Below are 20,974 nucleotides of genomic sequence, written 5' to 3'. Positions count from 1 at the left end.
AGTTAGAATTGATTAGGAATCTCTATAACCTTTTGAAGAGATCAATCTATCCTATTTGTTGAGGTTTGCTTGATATCTTATTTTCTCTTGAAGATCCATCAAAGCAAACAGATTTCTATTACCTTGATTGAAAAACATATTAAAGAAAATTAATAGGCTTCTTGTTAAAGGCAGGTAGGTTAAAGTATTCACTTTGGATGAAGCAACTCCCAGCCTATAAGGGACGTCAGCTAGGGGATCGAGTGCTTAGGGTCTTGTGACATCCAAGAGACATAAGGAGGATGACTGAAGCTGAATTTCTCGAAGGGTTGATTCAGTCTCAACTACACTCAGTCTGAAGTCTGATAGTAGACTATTTTTTTTTTTGTAGAGGCTTAATACAATGTGGTGTTCAAACTGGGTGAGGTCCTGGGGTTTTATTGCTAGATTGCAGGTTTCCCCACTAACAAAATTTATGGTTTCCTATGTTATTTTCTTTTTCGAAATATGTTGTTTATTTGTAATTGAGATATCAGTAGTATACAACCTGAACAATTTTTTTTATCTCAATAAGTAAAGATCCTATAAAACGTGTTCTTGTAATTCGTATTTTGAAAAGATTATAAGACTCTGACTTGTTGGAATTAAGATCTTGAATAATTCGGGTACATACTAGGTTGACCTTGATATACAATCAAGAAATAAAACTTATTGTTAGAGATTTTAACGTATTTATCGTACAAGAATTTGTCCATACAGGTTTACAAACGAAAAAATTGGTGGTGTAAGGATACCTCTTATTTTCACTACTGATTCACAAATATTACGTTTATCAAAATAAACAACTTTTTGTGACGGAAAATTAAGTATAGTACATCTAATAGATAATAATGTCAAGATCAAAAACATATAAAATCTTCAAGTCTTCAATCTTCAGGAATAATAACTTAAACTTCATCCAGTCTACATAACGGATACCCACCCGAATAAATGGATAAGACGGTTCGAATATGCGAATTCGATCCCAAACGTTTACCCTAGCATTGGTGGGCGAACTTATCTACTCGTAACAATACACTTTTACAATTTTCTATGCTGAAAAAGTTAGCTTAAGTGAAAGTCCACTTAAATGCTTTCAAGTTTTTTCAAAATAATATCAGCATTACACGAAACATCATCCGAGTAAAAACAATAATCTATATCCCCTTTAAATATAATGTGGATATCTTACCCAATGTACACATTTTTCAATTTGCAACAAGTTCATCGCAATAACTTTTTTCCAAAACTCGGCAAGTTGGTAGCATCCTGATAATAACCAAAACTAGTGTAGCTATTAGATAAACTGTGTGTGTTAGTCAAGTCAACCTTAGTTGACTTTACATGTCTCTGTAATTGTGAGTGTGTGAGTAGTCTGTGTGTGTGTAATAACACTACAAAATGATTGGTCATAAATAACCAATCATATCTCTTGTAAGACTTATCTTTTTCAATACAATTTTTACCTGTTTCTCATGGTATCAGTGGGAACGATCCTTTGTCACAAAATTCTAAACACAAAAATTTTCTGCAAATACTCTTTTCCTACACATTTTTCAGCGGATTTTCGAATCATCAACAATTTTTCTCATACAAATTTTTACTGATTCGACATCTTTCATCAACATAATCTTTACCCAGTTTTAGGTCAAGATTTTCAATCCAGAAGACTATTCAAGATCTGTTCCAGTTTCTTGGTTCTTCATGAAATTTTTTTTATTCAAGTTGTTCATATCCGTAATTACTTATCAACAAAGACGAAAGATGTCTTTTTCTTCCGCTGCTCAAGATGGTGATCCCCTCAATTTTTCTTTTTCGTTCTCTAATATTGCAAATTTTGTTTCATCCAAACTTGATTCAACAAATTTTCTACTATGGCGTGACCAATTTGAGTCTATTCTTTTTTCAACTAATTTGTATGGCTATGTTAATGGTGATATAAGGAACCTCCTAAATATAATGTAGTTAATGAAAACTCGATTTTGAATCCTTAGTGGGTGTATTGGAAGAAAGTTGATTCTTTTGAATCCTTAGTAGGTGTTGAGCTACCTTTACACCATCGGTTTCTGGTGATGTGAGTGTGTGAGTAGTCTGTGTGTGTAATAACAATCTTCCATACAATCTTTACATGTTTCTGAGTAGCAAGTTCTATTGCCATTTCTTCCGATATCATTAGCTTCATTTGAATCTATGTTAATAACTTTGATAAAAATAAATAAATCGTAAACTAAAAGTCTTACACAAATACTGTACTGTATGCTATTTGAGCAGGCCTGATTGTCAAATCTTGCCGCCCTATTTGGTGGATCTCACTTGACTTGAAGTTTCCTCTTCTTTTTTATTCCCGTAAATGGAAAAGAAAGACATCAATTTAAACTTGAAAAGCAAGATGATGATGAGTAGTAACTTACGGTTGTACCTGACTAATCAATGAGGCAGGTTAGTACTTCAGACTTTTCCTATCAAACAATTTTTAGTTGGCGAGGTGAGTGTCAAACTATTTGGTCATCATCTCCGAGATGGTTGGCGTGGTTAAAACCTAGGTTCCCTTTCTTATTATTATCCTTTGGCAAGTGAGCACACGTTTAAAACGAAATGTCAAGGCGATTCGAGATTACAGTTGTGCACGCTGCGTAGGGGTAGTAAGAGTAATACGACATAATGGAGATCGCATTCTGCTCAAATCAATTAATGCCTTGTGTGTTTACCATCCCAAAATTCTCGTGGCAGTTACGAAATTAAAGCGGAAACCCAGTGGTAAAAATATCCTTCATCCCGCTTTCTCCACCAACTATTTATGAGTAGGTAGTCCCATGAAGTTATGTAGAGAGAAAGAGTTGTTTATCAAAACAATCTCTGGAAGTGGAATCCCAATGGATTCAACAATATCTTCTGCGATATCACTCTTAGCATTATCTAAAACCCTAACACCATCATCATCCAAACCAGTAATTTCAAATCTTAATCGTCTATTTAATCGATCCCTAACCAAACGATTTTGTTCTAATACTAGTAAGATTAAGTGTGGTGGTGAAATTCAGAGATTTAATGAATTGCTTTCTTTATCATCTTGTTCTGGAAAGTTGATTCGGAGTTGTTATATTAGAAGAAGTTCTAGATTAGCTTGTATTTCTACTTCTGCTTCTTCATTCTCCTCTTACAGCGGTGGTGGTGATGGGAATATTGGTGCTGGTGGTAGTGGTGGTGATGGGAATGGTGGCGGTGGTGGATCTAGTGAAGGTGAGATTGGAGCGAAATCGGTTGTTGCTGGAATTGAAGAAATTTCATCCTTGTCTCCTGAAGTTATCGTACTTGATGTTGGTGTAAGTAATTTTGAGAACAATTTCAGTTTTGAATCTTAATTTGTATCTAATAATGTGTTCTTGCAGGGAATGACTTGTGGAGGATGTGCAGGCAAAGTCAAAAGAATACTAGAAAATCAAGTAAGTTAGTTGTTAAGATTGATTGTAACTGTTAATTTGATTTAAATTGTTGTGTGCGCCAATTTAAATTGTTGTGTGCGCCAATTAGTTAGTCAAAAGAATACACTTACATTTGTTTTCTCGTTTTAAGAGAAAACAAGTGAAAGTGTTGAAACTTGTACAGGATCTTTGATGTGCATGACAATGGCACTTGATGTTGATGATTTTTATTGTTTGTCTGTTGGATTATGTGTATGAGCAGCCACAGGTAGCTAGTTGCACTGTCAACCTTGCAACAGAGACAGCTATTGTATGGCCTGTACCTGAACTTAAGGAAACTGAGAACTGGCAACAACTGATAGGAGAGACGCTTGCGAAGGACTTGACTAATTGTGGATTTAATTCTAATCTTCGAGGTACTTAATCTTAATACTATCTGTTATTTATCACTATCAGTGTGAATCCATGGATTTACTGCTGTACACTTTGGCCTTAGTCTTACTGGTTGTGGTTTATGTGCTTCTCAATCTGACTTGCAATGTTAATAACTTCGCTGCCCAATTTTCGTTCACTATGACAAGAAACTCATTAGGAAAACCTAGACAGTCTTTCATAATGTGTTTCTTGCCATAGAGATTTAAAAAATCACTATGGCAGACACATTATGAAAGACTGTCTAGGTTTTCCATGCTCCATGAACATAGCTTGTGTAATTTGATGCGTTTCGTTAAAATCGTTCTGTTGCACTATTGATTCTGTCATTCTACTGTAGTCTTGTTTCCCTTTGTACATGTTAGGTTATTGCTCATTAGACATGTCTATTATGTGAGATATTGGTAAGAATTTATGGGTGATTGATGAAAGGTGCTTTATATTAGGCATGCTTCGAGGTCCTGTGATGCAATTCTCCTCACGTGCACCTTTGATCAGTACCCAGGAGAAAGTGTGTATAATTTTATGATTAGCACAATAGCACCTCATACTACTCGAAGCGTGTCAAATCCAAGGTTCCTTTTTGATATTATCAAGCTTGATCATAAGTTTTACATGCACTAGATTTATACCTGTTAATTTTTTTATAATTGGGGTCAAAAAATAGAGGCATTGGTATAGGAAGGAGTTTGCAATCCCGATTTTGTAGCACTGGTGTGCAATATATTTCAATGAGTTTTGAAGAGACCTATCATCTCCGTGGGATTAAACCCTGAATTATTGTATTTGAGTGTTAAGATAATTGTGTAAGTTCAGGAGAGTTATAATGTTATACTGAGCTGAATAAATTAAGCCCTCCATTAAATGCACTATTATGGTGGCGAACTATTTCTTTCTCCATCTAAAGTTCTATTTCTTTACCCAAGGAGTTAAAAATTACCCATAAAGTCAAAATTAGGACTTACCCCAATACTAGTTAATAACCTCTTTAATCAGAGCAGGGTGCTGTCCCTCCCCTTACAGCCCTACCCTCTAGTAACAAGATTGTAGAAGTAAAAAAGTGGGAGGAGACATGCTGCATGTCTTATTCTCTTAGTTCTGCTACGGCATTCTTTTCATCTTATATACACCAGAATTTATTTAGTTGTATGCTGAAGCTTACTTGTAAAATGTGGGTCCCGTGGGAGATTTTATGCTCCTATAGGCTATATTACTCTTCTGTAGAGTGAATTTGCAAGTGCAAGTGGCAATTGCTATGGGTAAAATTTTGTTTGAATCTTTTCATTGAACATGGAAGAAAAGGTTTCACGTGAAGCTTGGTGGGTATTGGCAGGTCAAGGAGCTATTGAAGCAGAAATTCTTTCATAGGCTGGAAAGGATCTGCTCTTAGGGATACCTCAAAGTAGCAATGGTATGTCAATGTCTCACTTGGTTTCACTTTCCTGATGACTCATACCATAAGACAGCATCATGATCTTTTTCACCGCATTAGTTGGATGCATAGGGTCCAAATTTAGTCTGATAAATCATTTTTATATTACTAGGTGAGTCTCAGCAGCCGCGGTTGGTGGATTTTGTTGGAGAATGGGCATTTCTTTTCATGGAAGTTGATAATTTAAGGACAACTGATGCAATTGATCCCAAGTATTAGTAGATTAGATTTTTGTATCTTTCTATAAAATAAAAAACTTTGTTGTATTTAAATCGGAAAATAAGATCAATAATGTAAGAAGAGTTGAATAGTGTTCCTATTAGGTTTTGTCTTTGTATTACTTGCTTGTTGTTTTCCTCTCGTCAGATACTGGAGAGACACATGCTAGGTGCCTTTTGTTTATGGTTTGTTCCACACAATCCAGAGAGGATCATAGATTGTTATCTTAATGTATGTTACAACTTGATGCATATAATCAGAAGATTTTTTCTTTCAATGTTATGTTGGTTTAAGTGTGATGGTAGAAACCCCCTAAAGGGCATTCCATGTCCTGTAACTCAGTTGTTGAAATGCTTGTCTATGGTGCTCAGTTGCGTCAGTACTGTAGCTGTGTATCTTACCTAATGTTTAATGGTGCCCTTAAGTGTACAGTTTCTCTGTCTGATGCTTCAAACTCGTTTACTTTTGTTTCACTGTTCCCCCTTTTGTTTGTTTGGATTCCTGTTCAAACTTTACCATGAAATACAGAACACCTGAAACATGTATCATAGTTCAAGTGTTTGCTGATGTGCAGATTCTGCAAGAGATAATGTGTTCAAGATATTTGAGAGGAAGATGGATGAAAAGCGTGCTCGTCTGAAGCAAAGTGGTAAGTGTTAACTAATATATCATCTCTTGTTCAATGTCTACTTCTTGACTTCGCCTACTTGCTTTGTCATTTTCTTTCGAAATTCTATAAACTTTATGAGCATTGTTCGCTGGTATGGAATTGGAAGATGTTGTCAGTCTAATTATTTGTGTTAAATTAACAGGTAGGGAGTTTGCTGTCTCTCTGGCTCTGTGTACAGTATGTGTTGTTGGTCATCTTTCCCATTTCCTAGGAACTAATGCTTCATGGATCCATGCACTTCACTCAACTCGATTTCATCTGTCTTTATCGTTATTTACATTGCTTGGTCCTGGTCGCCGACTCATTTTTGATGGTCTAAAAAGTCTGTTGAAGGGGGCTCCAAACATGAATACCTTAGTTGGTCTTGGGGCGTTATCATCCTTTGCTGTCAGTTCTATAGCTGCGTTGATACCAAAACTGGTATGCGTCATCTTTCACTTTGATATCGCTCTGATTGATTTTCTTAAGGCTGTCTGTGATAGGATCCTTCTTTCTATATGTTAACAATTTTCTAGTTAAACTTAAAAGCATATAGGAAATATTGATGTAAATTAGTTTGTGTGTTACTTTGACGGAGGGTGGATTTTTTAGGTCACATAAACAATTCTCTAGCATACAAGCTTCTTGATATGCATTTTTGTCATAATCTTGTATACTCCTATCCTGAAAACAGGAATCTAAATGTGCATGATACAATAATACCTTGCCTTCTGTTTGTACAGGGCTGGAAAACTTTTTTCGAGGAACCAATAATGTTAATAGCAGTTGTATTGTTAGGGAGGAACCTTGAGCAGTGGGCAAAATTGAAATCTGCCAGTGACATGACAGGACTTCTGAGTATTTTACCATCAAAAGCCCGTCTTATGGTGAATCCTGATATAGAAGATGGGGGGTCAGTTGTTGAAGTATCATGCAATGATCTCTCTGTTGGAGACCGAATCATTGTACTGCCTGGAGTAAGTAAACTGACTTCGTTTGTCCTTTGGTCTATGAGTTGTTTTTCCAAGAGAAATTTTGATACCTTCAGAGCTCCATTCTAAGTCTCACTGTGGAATTGTTCTTAGTATCTGATTTACTTTCTTTGAACCCCGGAATAACATGTGCTTTCATTGGTTAGGACCGCATACCAGCAGATGGAATTGTAAGAGCTGGTCGAAGCACAGTAGACGAATCGAGTTTAACTGGGGAGCCGCTACCAGTAACAAAATTACCTGGGGTATTACTATTTTCTATTTTGTGAGTAGCATTTAGTTATTGAAGTGTTGGCATGATTGGGAATTGCTGTTGAGCTGATTGTTCATATGTCTGTCATAGGCTGAAGTTTCTGGAGGAAGTATTAACCTAAATGGTACTCTTACAGTTGAAGTAAGAAGACCTGGTGGTGAGACTGTCATGGGTGACATCATTCGCATGGTGGACGAAGCACAGGGCAAGGAAGCTCCTGTACAGCGTCTGGCTGATAAGGTCCTAATTTCTGTTCTCATTTGACTAGAGACCAAAAGTGGAGGTCCTTGTACAATGGTAGTCTTGCTTCTGTTATTTCTAGCTTTTGACTGAAGAAAGCTGTGTTCCTTTAATCAGGTTGCTGGAAACTTCACATATGGAGTCATGGCACTCTCAGCTGCTACATTTATGTTTTGGAACCTCTTCGGTGCTCAAATTATACCACCTACTATTTACCAAGGAAGCTCAATTTCACTGGCATTGCAGCTGTCCTGCACTGTTCTGGTATTATTCCACTGATCCTGTATCTGATATTCTAAGACAATACATTTGTTTTCCATGCATCATTCTTTTTTCAAGTGTTCTTATTTCAACACCTTTTTTCGAGTGTTTTTAGATGAGAATGTGCACTCTTCGAGACGTTTTCTTAAAAAAGCAAAACTGTCATGTCCATTTATAAATTACTTTCCAAAGTCTATTTTAAGTGCAGTGAAACTGCTCTTATGATGCTTGGCTTTCTCATGTTCATTATGCTTGCTGGCAGCTGATATATATTAATCATTTTTGCAGGTTATAGCCTGTCCATGTGCACTTGGCCTAGCGACACCTATTGCTGTTCTGGTAAACTTCTAATTACAAAACTCAAACTCCTTGAAATGATGATCCATGTATCTTGCCTCTCCACCTATGTTTACTGTTAAATCAGTTGGTCTGAGAGTAATTTCTTTCTAGGTTGGAACTTCACTTGGAGCAACCAAAGGGTTGCTTTTGCGTGGTGGGAATGTCTTGGAGAAGTTTGCATTAGTTAACACTGTTGTATTTGACAAGACCGGGACTTTGACAATCGGAAGACCTGTAGTGACCAAAGTTGTTACTCATGGACTTGTGGAAGACACATTTTCAATGTGAGTATTTACTAGTACTCAGTCTCTAGGTGAAGTTCGGAATGATGAGATTTCTGTTTTTTTTAACATGCATATATTTTCTTTAAACTCGGCTCTGTTTTACAAGGCTTTGGGATGTGATTGGTCATTAAAATAACAACGAAAACATTCTGGTGCAGATCAAGTGGTAACCACAAATTGTCAGAAATCGAGGTTCTTAGGTTGGCTGCAGGAGTTGAATCAAATACGATACATCCAGTCGGAAAAGCTATTGTGGAAGCTGCTCGAGCTGCTGGTTGTCTGAATGTAAAGGTAATCATGCCAATTTCCATTGACAAAATGTAAAGCTATTTTGTCTTTTGTATGGTGATATCATCATTTTCAATGTAGCTGTTAAAAGAATGTAAAAGAATATTTTGGAACAGGTGGCAGATGGAACATTTAGAGAGGAACCTGGGTCAGGTGCAATTGCAACAGTCGAACAAAAATTAGTGTCAGTCGGAACGCTGGAATGGGTACAAAGGTAATTTGGTAATCTTTGTGCTTGACAAAAGAGTTCCCTCTATATCAAAAAGACAAACACTTTTTAACTTGATCCAATATATATATTTTCCTGATATTTTGATTTCAATCAAGATTGATGTTAGAAAATATGTATGCAAGATGTGTTGTCTGTTGTCATCAATTTTTGTTCGCGATTGAACTCCTTTTCTGCAGGCATGGAGTTAATGAGAACCCCTTCCTAGAAGTGGAGGAGTTTAAGAACCAATCATCTGTATATGTAGGAGTTGATGGTGTTTTAATGGGTCTTATATATTTTGAGGACAAACTCAGAGAAGATGCACGTGATGTGGTTGAATCTCTGTCTAAGCAAGGGATAAACATATTCATGCTATCAGGTGACAAAAAACATGCGGCAGAATATGTGGCATCCCTTGTAGGGATTCCTAAAGAAAGGGTATGAATTAGCTTAACCTTTATATCACCTGTGCTCTTCTCACTGAATATGGAAAACCATGTAACTAACGTTTCAATGTTGACAGGTGTTATCTGGAGTGAAACCAGAAGATAAGAAGAAATTCATTAGCGATCTCCGTAAAGATCAGAAAATTGTAGCGATGGTTGGTGATGGAATTAATGATACTGCTGCCTTGGCGTTATCAGACGTCGGAGTAGCCATGGGTGGGGGTGTAGGAGCTGCCAGTGATGTGTCTTCTGTTGTGTTAATGGGAAACAGACTTACACAGGTATCAAAATAATCATGCATTTTCGTCTGAGATGACGTCCTACTTCGAAATGTTGGCCAATGATGATATTTATAGTTTGAAACTAACATCCTTGTTGTTCCCATGCAGCTGCTTGATGCTATGGAACTGAGCAGACTAACCATGAAAACTGTGAAACAAAATCTCTGGTGGGCATTCGCTTATAACATTGTAAGTCCTATCGTTGCTAAACAATCATAGAGTACATTAGAGTGAGATCAATTTTCCCTTCGAACACGAAACATTTGTTGTCAATCAAATTTGAAGGTCTTCAACCTAAAACTGAGAGTTATTGCTTTAACAGGTTGGGATTCCAATTGCCGCTGGGTTATTGCTTCCCGTCACCGGAACGATGCTGACTCCATCAATCGCTGCAGCTCTCATGGCTTTCAGTTCCCTTGGAGTGGTGTCAAATTCCCTTCTTTTAAGACCTAGATTTGCCTCGAAACAGCACACGGTCTACAAACTTCCAAGCACCTCCAAGTCAGTGGACCCTCAGTCTGACAAAGATAGCAAATTTGAGCCCTCTTACACTGGCACCAAATGAAAGACAGAAATTTTGTTATATGTATCTTCTGTTTTACATGGTATAAATTGAAATATAAAAGATATGTTCATATTTTAGCTGTAATGTTGTTTAGATAAGCAGAGTAGAAGAGTTAGAAAGTTAGCCTCTGGATCTTGTTTATCCATCTAGAGGTGATTGATTTTTCGTGGTGAGAACACTGCCTTGGTGTAAATTATTTTCAGTTCATTGGGAAATAATCAAAAAATAAATTTCGGTAGACATAAGAAAGGTCTTAGAGCAAAGGCTACGGGGTTGAGAGTCTGGTTCAAATAGAAAGAGCCTAACCTAAAAAGGCCTAATTTAGGAGATCTTACAATTCCATAAAAAGAGTTATCATACAAGTCATCAACTCCTAATGTTTCCAGAGAGTTTCTTACTGGGTACCGTAAATTAATCATGACAGTAATGCAGAAGGGTTGATAGTTGTCCTACTTGATGGATTTTTGCTTGTCACAGCCGTTGTAGTTTGGATCCATGATTGTCCCAAACTACCGTTAGTACTATTGGCCCTATTGTGTGGGGGATAATTCCGACAGGCATTGATGTCAAATCAATTCGGCCGGGTGCACTCAAAAGGAAAACCCACGCCGAGCAAAACTAGTCTTTTCATGAGAGTGTAGTATTCTAAGTTTTAACCAATGATTTCAAGTAACTTGGCAAGTTTGAACCGGTTCAAACCAAGAATGTCACGGATCAGCCGATTTTTTTCCGCTAGAAAATTTCTTGTAAACTTCTATAAAGAAATAAATTTTAAATCAAAATCTTTGACAGAACGTTTCGGATATCAGTTTACTGAGGAGGTTACCAAATCCTATATAAGGAAGTCATGAAAACTGGTACCCTTATTAGCAGCCATGAAAACCTTGATGGGTGAAACATTTTCCGTGGTAATAAACCAACTTGAGACTCACCGGCACTTGGCATTCTTTTTTTTTTCAGTAAGTATCGGCCGATACGGCTATGTTTTGGTATCAGTTAGTGGTGAAGAATAATGATGTGGCAGTGTGGAGTTAATATGTTGTTCCCGATAATAAAGAACGAACACTCACCGACAACTCTTATCTTTCTCACAGTCTTCTTCTTCTCTCCTTGGGAACACTCCAGACTCTCTCCAGTACCCTTTAGTACCTTTTTCCCATCAAAATATCCCCCATTATCCTATTCTCCATTATTCCTTCCTTCTTCATTCTTCTTCTCCTTCATAATTCCAAAATAAAATCTATTGAAAATGAATAATTAAATTTCAGTAAGCAAATTTCCTTATTCTAGATCAATCACCATTACCAACAATGGTTTCGGTAGAGGATCCAAATCATCATCATCAACAACAAGGATCAACAATTGTTTCATCTTCTTCCTGTTCAACAACAAAGATTCAGAGACAAGTTGGAAGATCAATGAGAACAATCCGGTCAACTATTTTTCAAAATGACGATGATCATCATCATCAACATTCTTATATCATCGGAGGAGGTGGGGATTCAGGTGAAATTTTGACGGAATCTGTTATGGATTTTAGATTACATGAGCTTGTATTAAACAGCAATAAGAAGAAAGATACATCTATAGATTTTGAATTTCTTAATATTTCTCAAGCATTTAGTGATTTCTCTGCTTGTAGTAGTGATATATCTGGTGAATTACAGAGATTAGCTTGTTTCTCAACGACAACAGCACAGGAAGTTATTGATTCTTTGCATAACAGTCAAGAGATTATTGAAACCACGGATCCGTGGTATGGTTATTTACAGAGAGAGCGTCATTCGTCGGAGATTGTTTCTTCTACTGATAATCTTGAACAAGCTGTTCAGATCTGTATACAAGGTCTTAATTCAGAATCGGCTGCTTTGAAAAGATCATCGGCGGAGAAATTACGGCTTCTTGCAAAGAATAGATCGGAGAATCGGGCGTTAATCGGTGAATCAGGTGCAATTCAAGCTTTAGTTCCTTTATTACGTTGTTCTTCTGATCCATGGACACAAGAACATGCGGTAACGGCATTGTTGAACCTTTCATTACATGAAGGTAACAAAACATTGATTACGGAATCCGGTGCTATTAAACCTCTTGTTTATGTTCTTAAGACGGGTACCGAAACATCGAAACAAAATGCAGCTTGTGCTTTGTTAAGTCTTGCATTGATTGAAGATAATAAGAATTCGATTGGTGTATGTGGAGCAATTCCACCATTAGTTTCTTTGTTATTGACTGGGTCGAATAGAGGGAAGAAAGACGCGTTAACCACGCTTTATAAGTTATGTTCAATGAAGCAAAATAAAGAAAGAGCTGTTAATGCTGGAGCAGTGAAACCGCTTTTGGAATTTGTTTCGGAACAGACAAGTGGGTTGGCTGAAAAGGCTATGGTGGTTTTGAGTAGTTTGGCTTGTGTTGAAGAGGGTAGGGAAGCTATTGTTGATGAAGGTGGTATTTCGATTTTGGTTGAAGCTATTGAATATGGATCGGTGAAAAGGAAAGAATTTGCTGTTGTCACAATCTTGCAACTTTGTGTGGATGATGTGAGAAATAGAGGATTGCTAGTGAGGGAAGGCGTGATTCCTCCGCTTGTTGCTTTTTCTCAATCTGGAACTGCTAGAGCTAAAGAGAAGGTATGCTTATTCATCGATCTGTTACTTGCAAATTTCTAGCCAAGTAGCTTTGTTAGGGGAAACATTACTGGCAACCAACGATTGTTTTTTAGTTTTCACTTTAATCATTCTTATTAGACTCTGTTTACACATTGTCCTGCGATTATGCCCTCTGGACTTATTAAGTTTTATCCCTTAAGCATGAGTCCAATCTTGTCAAGATCGTAGCCCTTACATTGGAGTGAACAAGTATAAGAATTAGTGGAACGGCATTAAGAGAAGGACAATAGCAAGTAATGTCTGTTACCTTTTGCTTAGAGACCTCTGATATATTAGTCTAACATTTCACTTGATAAATCTACCAACAAGAGTTACATACTGCTGACAATACAGAATAGTTTGTGGGTTATGTAGAGTTGACAACACAATTGAAATGTGATTTGTAGGCTTTTTCAATTGTGTTGTCGGCTTTACATAACTGACGAGTTATTCCATATTGTCTGTAATATGGAGTAATTGTTGTTAGGCTTAGTAAGTAGTGCTATAATATATCGAATCGTTACTATATCAGCACGCGATTTTATTGATGCATATAGCTGACAATATAAAATTGCTTGTTGTCTATGTATAGTGCTGACAAAACAATTAGAAAGTAGTTTTGTAGCCTTTATCGGCTTTATGTTACCGCCAAACTGTTTTATGGTCAATCGTATGGGTCTGAGAATTCTTGGGTGTAATTAAAAAAAAAAACAAGATGCTTTGCTAGATATTCATTGTCTTTTTATTATGGTGGTTTTTGATCAACTTAAGTGGGTAGAATCTTACTGCATCAGGTCTTGATTCTTGAATGTTTCCTCAAGCATGCACCAAGCTGCATAAATTGAGCCTGAAAATGTGATTCTTATACTACTAGGTTTGAACTTTTGTCGCCATGTTATCCATTCGGAAATGTTTGCTATGATTATTTTTGTATATGTGGACATAGTTGGTCTTGAGCTGGTTTTCTTGTTTATATTTACCAAAACTGTTAACTAAAATGTGATCGGGAAAACATGATGATACAGAAGATTGTTTCTTTTTTCTGATAGAGTTTGAACACTTTCTAACAACAGGCTAAGTGAATACATCCAAAAATTTATGCCTATTAGATAATTGCTTAATCGAATGTTCCAAAATGTTGAGACAACATAAATCAACTATTGGATATAGAAATCTTTATTACATGATTTAGTAATTTTGTATGTTTTGATGCATTCGCAGGCTGAGACACTGCTTGGATATTTGAGAGAACCCAGACAAGCAGCTACAACTTCAGGTTCTTGAAAAATAGGCATTAACCTGGTTGTTTTACTGTACATATTGTGCTCTTTTTATTTGGTAGTCTTACAAAAGAAGAGAAGAATTTGATAAAGAGATCAAATTGGAAGACGCGGGATAGGCATCTTTCTTTTAGATAAAGATGTAAATCTGTTATGTTTTTGTTTTGGCTTTCAGGGTTTTGGTTTAGTTCTTAGAAAAGGTGATGGGTGGTTTCTTCTGGGGTGTGCATACGTTGTTATTTTGTATTTGCTTTTCTTTCGAATTTCACTGATTCCGGAGTATTTTTCTTTTTAAAGTTGATCTGTCATAAACCCCCAAAAAGAAATTATATGAGACTGTCTATAGACTCTATACTGTTAGTTGCCCTTACCTCGGTATTAAGATTCAAGAGCTGAAATACGAGTATCTTCCAGCAGAAAGTTGTACTCGGATTGAAGAGAAGTTACATTCGAAAATAAAAACTGAGAATCTAAATGTAAAGCAGAAAGAAGAAAGCTTGGCATTTGTTTCCGTTGTTGTTTTTGAGTTCCTTGCTTCCAATGATTATATAGGTTAAGATAATGTTCTAGGGATGTCGTAATATTTCAATCCGTTTTTCAATATCATAGCAAACAAGAAATGTAGGAGTGAAATATCGCACATTCATTATGTATGTGAAACAAAGATCATCTAACACAAGCGAAGATCACCGCACATAGCAGAATTGAGATGACGTATCTGGTGATGTCAGCATAGTCACGAGTAAAATGTGATGATCTGTGCGAAGTGTAAAGTGTGCGATGTTGAGTGAATGTATATGAGCGAGATGATCTGTGCGAAGTGTAAAGTGTGCGAAGTTGAGTGAATGTATATGAGCGATTGTAACGCACAATGATTCAGAAAATAAGGGATCTATTAGCTGTCATCCACTATGTAAAATCTTATATAAAGGGAAGAGCTATCATGTAATGAGAGAGATCACGGAGAGTGTGTTAGATAAGAAATTAGGAGAGAGAAAGTTTATTTGGAGAGCAAGTAAAGTCATTGATTATCTTGTATCCAACTTAAGATTCTAATGAGTAAATGAATAATTTTCACCATGATTTCTTAGTGTATGTTAGATTCTTGTATGGATGTGGTTGTAGGATTTTTTGCAACTACATTTTGGCGTTAGAAACAGCTTGGAGTGATATACCCTGTTGGTGAATTCGTTTAGAAGTCAAGCCTGCGGAATTTTAGATCTAACATTTTTCTCTAAACAATTGAGATTTTCGTCATTAGAACCTTTCAATTCTTTTTAAAATAGTATTTCATTTGTTATTACAAAAAAGTAGTGATGGAACAAATCGGATCTACTGCTGAACGAACGGCGACAACTAGGAGGAGTAAAAGAATTGCTGAAAGAAGAAGAGGTGAAATTCCTGGATAATCGGAGGTAGGAGAAAGAGAAAATCAAAGAAATACAAATCCAATTGGACCTCAGCGTATAGAAGAGCAGAACAATGATATTGATTACGATCGAGTGAGTGTTCATACTGCATGAACGAATTCTACCGATGAAGAGGAACAAAAAACTGGAGATGTAGGAAGGATTGAAGGAAATGAAGAAAATATGACAATTGCAGAACTTAGACAAAGATTGATTGCACAACGGCGAAGAGAAGAAGAGTAGCGTGCGAACTTGATACGTCAGAATGATGATCTAAGAGAAGAGAATCTTAGATTACAAGAAAACAGATCAAGAAGCGTTACGCGATCAAGATCTAGGGAAAGCAGAAGTTCATCTAGACGAAGTCAATCTAACCAAAGAGATGCTAGGCGAGAGAAAACTTTAGATAATATTTATGAGAACTTACAGGTAGGTGATAATTTACAAGATCAACGTGATGAGAGACGAATAGAATATGACCGATACGAGCAACCGCGTGAGGATCATCACCGACAAGAAGGTCAAAGGAACAACAGACTTCAAAATGCAGGCGAGCGATATCGCACACACTATGAGTCAGGTAATGATGAAGAAAATGATCCAGAACAAGGAAGAATTATATTGCATGGTAGAGAAATATTGAGAGATCAATATGCACGCGAAGAAGAGGATGAAAGAAATAATGCTATTCGTGAACGTATGAGAGATGAAAGAGAAAGTCATAGGAGAAGAAGAGAAGAAGCTGAAGAACGAGAGATCTAGGAGGCCATGCGACAAAGTAATCATGAGAATAGATTGAGGCAAGCGAGATTAAAAAGACCTATGCAACAAGATTTAGATCAGACTATGAGTGAAGAAATTCTTAGAGAAATGGCAGAGAAGAGAAATGATGACTGCGCGAACAAATGGTGGAAGGAGACATCTAGAGGAAGCAGTAAAGGAAGCTGGAAAAACACCCTTTTCGAGGAAAATCCAAAGTGCAATAATACCACCTAAATTCAATTTACCAGTATTCACAAGTATATTTGATGGAAGTAGTACATGTGCAACACAACACATAAAAGCTTATAGTCGTTCTCTGTTGCAATGGGAAGAGAATGATGCAGTGTTGTGCAAGTATTTCCCTGCCATCTTGACAGGGGAATCCTTGCAATGGTTTGAAGGGTTGCCAGTAGGAACCATTCGATCATTTCGTCATTTACAGAATGTCTTTTTAGGATAATATATCAATAATAATATGTCAATACCAGGGATTGAGACGACCTTTGGACTTCGCAGAAGGATCAATAAGAGTTTGTGTCATCTGACCAAGCGTTGGAGGACCATGTGCAATGAAATGGCAATACGAGTAGATGAACGAAATCTTATACTAGCCTTCATCAATGCTCTTTTTCCTACGGACTTGTTGTATACACATATCTTCAGAATAAAAGATACCATAACAATGTCAGAGCTGCGCGAATTTCAAGAGGAGTATATAACACTTGAGGAGAAGCAGAGAGATATGGAGTCTTACCCAGCGGGGATACCTAATTTGAATAATGGGAATGCAAGTTTACTTCCAAGAAAAGAACATTACAGAGGTGGAACAAAAGTTGGTAGCCATGGATAGCGCAGATCAAGAAGAATTCGAAAGAGAATACAAAGAAAAACAAATCCAAAATCGCGGAGTAAATAATAAGATTCAAAGAATGGATAACCCTCCAGAAGGTTATGGAGACCAACAACCATATTATAATAGGAAACAAGGAACTGGGAAAATAGTCTGGGAACAGATAAACTTGCCAAAGTTGAATACTACAGTAGACAAAATCTGGGAAGCTGTTATACTAATGGAGGAAATTCCTGAGCCACATAATGTAAGAGATGATCCACCACTAGGGAGAAGGATCAAAGTATTCTGTGTATATCATCGCTTTCATGGTCACACAACAAATAATTGTAGAAATGTGAGGAAAATCATACTGCGAATGATTGAGCAAGGAAAACTGGATCACTTCTTAGCACAACAGCCACATAATTTACCACTACCACCACCAGGAGGAAGTACATATGGTGCGGAGAAAGGAAAGAATACATAGATAACTGAAGTTGGTGCGAAGGAGAAGAACATGTATTGTAATTCGATTATACATTCGTTCAAGAATATAGAAGACTTTCATGACAACATCTTAAGTCGGGTGCATACGAGAGACAATGATGAAAGAGAAATCTTTAACCTTGCGAAGGTAACACCATTAAAGGATTGGCAAAAGCATACTATTTTGTTCAGTACGGAAGAAACACCAGGATCAGGAGAACCACATGAATGTCCACTAGTGGTGAGGTTAGGGATTAATGATGAGTGCCAAATAATGTATATATTTATCCCTTTTTGTTGGCATTTAACTCATCTTTTGTGCAGTAATTCTACATTTTATCCCATATTCTGTATTTTCATTGTTTTCAAGAATAAATATTTTTCTTACTTAATTTTGCATTTTTAGGTAATAAATAAAGTTTGGATGAATAGCAGAGCGGAAAAGAGCAGAAAAGTAGTGAAAAGCCGGGAGGAATTACGCAAGGAAGCCGCAAAGAATGGAGCGCACGTCCAAAAAGCTAGGAATGGGCTCAAGAAGGAATAATTGTTCTTAAAGAAGATATGGGCTTGGCATACCCACGGCCCAAAACCCTTACCCAAACCCATTTTCTGTAACCAAAACCGCCTCCATCTTCAGCCGTCGGATTGGATCCATTTCATCATCCGATGGTCGCTCCTTCATCGCGCATCAAAATATGAAGCTCCTGCAAAACACCATAGTGCCTAAATTCCAAGCCTTCAGATTAGATCACATTTAGATCCTACGGTCGCTTCTTTGCTTGCGCATCAAACCTCGATACTTCCGCTTAACACTACAACACCTAACTCCATCTGGCGCCGTTAATTTCGTTGTATATCTGCATCCAACGGTCGCTGCCAGCATCTTCACTTTTATCCGTTAGATCAATCTTCATCTCCACACCCCACGGCTAAGCATCGCAAGACATCGAAATCCGATGAGCCCGCCTCACACTAGAACAACCTAACCCTATTCCCATCGCCAAACACCCCCTTCTCCCAAAAACATCGAGTTCTTCTCCTCCACCCCGTCTGCAGAGAGCTGCTCTGCAACTCCATCACCTCCACCAGCTACACCTCGCTGAACCACACCACCCTGCCATCGCCACTTCCTCCACTGTCACCAAATACCACATCATCACAACCACCCTATCTCTCTACCTATCTATTCCATCAAGCTCTCCCCTATTCTAATCCCTAGGTAAGAGACTGATGAGATAGATCGAGCTAGAGAAGCTAGAAAAGGCATGGGAATGAAGCTACAATGTCAGAGGAAGAATGGGTCGAGTTTAATTTGATGTTGCTACATCAAATCAGGTAAAAATCGAGAACCCTAACTTCTGTCAAATTTGAGAAATTTTACCAAAACCCTAATTTCGACTAAGAGAGAATTGAGAAGAGAGAGTAGGTAGAAATAGGGTATGGGTTAGACCCATTTCCCTAATTTCTTGAAAACCTAATTTTACTGTTTTAAATTTGGGATTTAGGGATTTGGGTGAAAACCCTAATTTGTAATTTGAGGGAAATTTCTTTGGGTATAAATTGAGGACTGTGGTGTATGTAATGGGTATGCTGGACTAGCCAGTGTCCAGAACTTAGTTCTGTTAATGTTCAATTTCAGTTCAATTTTAGTTCAATTTTCAATTTCAGTTCAATTTCATTTCTGTTAATGTGTGTGAAGTCAATTTTAGTTTTATGCTGTGATGTTTAGTTTCTTCAATTCTCCTAGTGCATAATCCTGTTAGTGTTAATTCTGTTTAATGTTAATGCACCTGTTATGTGATACATGTTTAGTGGAATGTTAGGCTAGAAACCTCAGTGCACTGTTTTGATTGAGCAATGGGAGAAATTAGTGCTCATAGCAAGCTAATTCTCTTTCCATTCCATTTGTATGCTTAGGATGCATTGTTTTGATTTAGCAATGGGAGAAATTAGTGCTCATAGCAAGCTAATTCTCTTTCCATTCCATTTGTATGCCTAGATCCACTGCCTTGGCCTTGCATTGTCACCACTGTTAGCTTCACCATCTCCCCTGCCCTTGGCTTAGGCCTTGGTTCCATTGTTCATTGCTTGTAGTTTCCCTTGCTTTTGTGCTGTCTGTCACCTTCCATTGTTTCCTGTTAACTTCCTTTGTGCCTCATTGCCACTGTTACCTTGGCTTAGTGCCACAATTACTTCACTGCCATCTCTTTTTTTCTCCTTGTTCTGCTGCTGCTACTACTTGCATTGCTTGTGCTGCTGCTGTGCAGTGCTGCTGCTTTCTTTGCCTTGTGCTGCTGCTGCTGCAACCCTGTTGCTGCTGTTGTTTTCCTTCCTCTTGCTACTGCTCCAAACACAGCACAAGCCCAGTTCAGTTCACAGCAAGCCCAAAGGCCTAGCTAAATCAAAGCCCAAGCTCAGTTCTCAGTTCAAGACCAAGCCCAGGTTTGAACCAAAAGTTGAAGCCCACTGTCCATTGTTTGTACAAACTAAAGCCCAGTTCATTAAGGCCCAGCCACAGTTTAGGTTAAGGCTCAAAGCCCAATTCAGTCAACTGTGGGTTTAATCCAAAAGCCTGAACTCAATTAAAGGCCCAAAGCCTAGTGCACTTCAAGACCAACTGAGCCCAAGCTCAGTTCATTTCATTGTTAAAAAGAAACCCATTAGACCCAATTTACTCAAAGGGTATTCAAAGCCCAACAAAAGCATTTAGAGCCCAAAATAGCTAGAACACTACAAAACACACCCAGTCTCTGTGGATCGACCCGTACTTGCACGAGCTACAACCGACGACCGTGCACTTGCGGTATTACTGTAGGCCCGCGTTTCATTTCGCTTTAATTTTATACACGTTCCCGGGTCCACCAAGTTTTTGGCGCCGTTGCCGGGGACTTGGGTCTGTGTTTTTCTTTAGCTATTTTTGCATTTCACTGCATAGCATTTGCATCTGCATCTGCTTCACTTCATTTGCTGTTGGACCTGCTGTTCTGAACCTGTTTTTCCTCTGCTGGGACGCCACCAAGGAAAAGAACCAAAACCCAACTGGGTTTTTGCAACAATATCAGAGCAGCTGGGCTGTGCTTAAAAGGTAACCCATTTAAGAGAACCCGAATTGTGGGCTTCCAATTTTTAATTGTGGGCTTGTAATATTAAAGCCAATTTTTGGGCTTCTCTTATTTTCTGTTGGGTTTGTAATAATTTATTTTTGGGCTTGTTTGTTTAATTTGTGGG

At 37.6% G+C, this 20,974-nt stretch overlaps 2 protein-coding genes across 2 annotated transcripts; both read left to right on the top strand.

Moving 5' to 3' along the window:
* Positions 1-2,800: 2,800 nt before the first annotated feature.
* On the top strand, positions 2,801-10,574 carry LOC113286856 (copper-transporting ATPase PAA1, chloroplastic-like). Its single transcript, XM_026535488.1, has 17 exons — positions 2,801-3,341; positions 3,408-3,461; positions 3,703-3,856; positions 6,098-6,172; positions 6,336-6,613; positions 6,916-7,149; positions 7,311-7,409; positions 7,508-7,657; positions 7,775-7,921; positions 8,207-8,257; positions 8,369-8,541; positions 8,700-8,832; positions 8,946-9,043; positions 9,238-9,478; positions 9,564-9,767; positions 9,876-9,956; positions 10,090-10,574. Exons 1-17 carry the CDS (start codon positions 2,832-2,834, stop codon positions 10,330-10,332), a joined length of 2,925 nt encoding a protein of 974 aa, XP_026391273.1. The 5' UTR covers positions 2,801-2,831; the 3' UTR covers positions 10,333-10,574.
* Positions 10,575-11,419: 845 nt separating this feature from the next.
* On the top strand, positions 11,420-14,655 carry LOC113286855 (U-box domain-containing protein 4-like). Its single transcript, XM_026535487.1, has 2 exons — positions 11,420-12,959; positions 14,199-14,655. The coding sequence occupies exons 1-2, from the start codon at positions 11,643-11,645 to the stop codon at positions 14,259-14,261; spliced, it is 1,380 nt and encodes a 459-aa protein (XP_026391272.1). The 5' UTR covers positions 11,420-11,642; the 3' UTR covers positions 14,262-14,655.
* Positions 14,656-20,974: the final 6,319 nt, after the last annotated feature.

This window comes from Papaver somniferum, chromosome 6, assembly GCF_003573695.1.
Source record: "Papaver somniferum cultivar HN1 chromosome 6, ASM357369v1, whole genome shotgun sequence".
NCBI lineage: Eukaryota > Viridiplantae > Streptophyta > Magnoliopsida > Ranunculales > Papaveraceae > Papaver > Papaver somniferum.
This window is presented reverse-complemented; position numbering and strand designations above follow the sequence as displayed.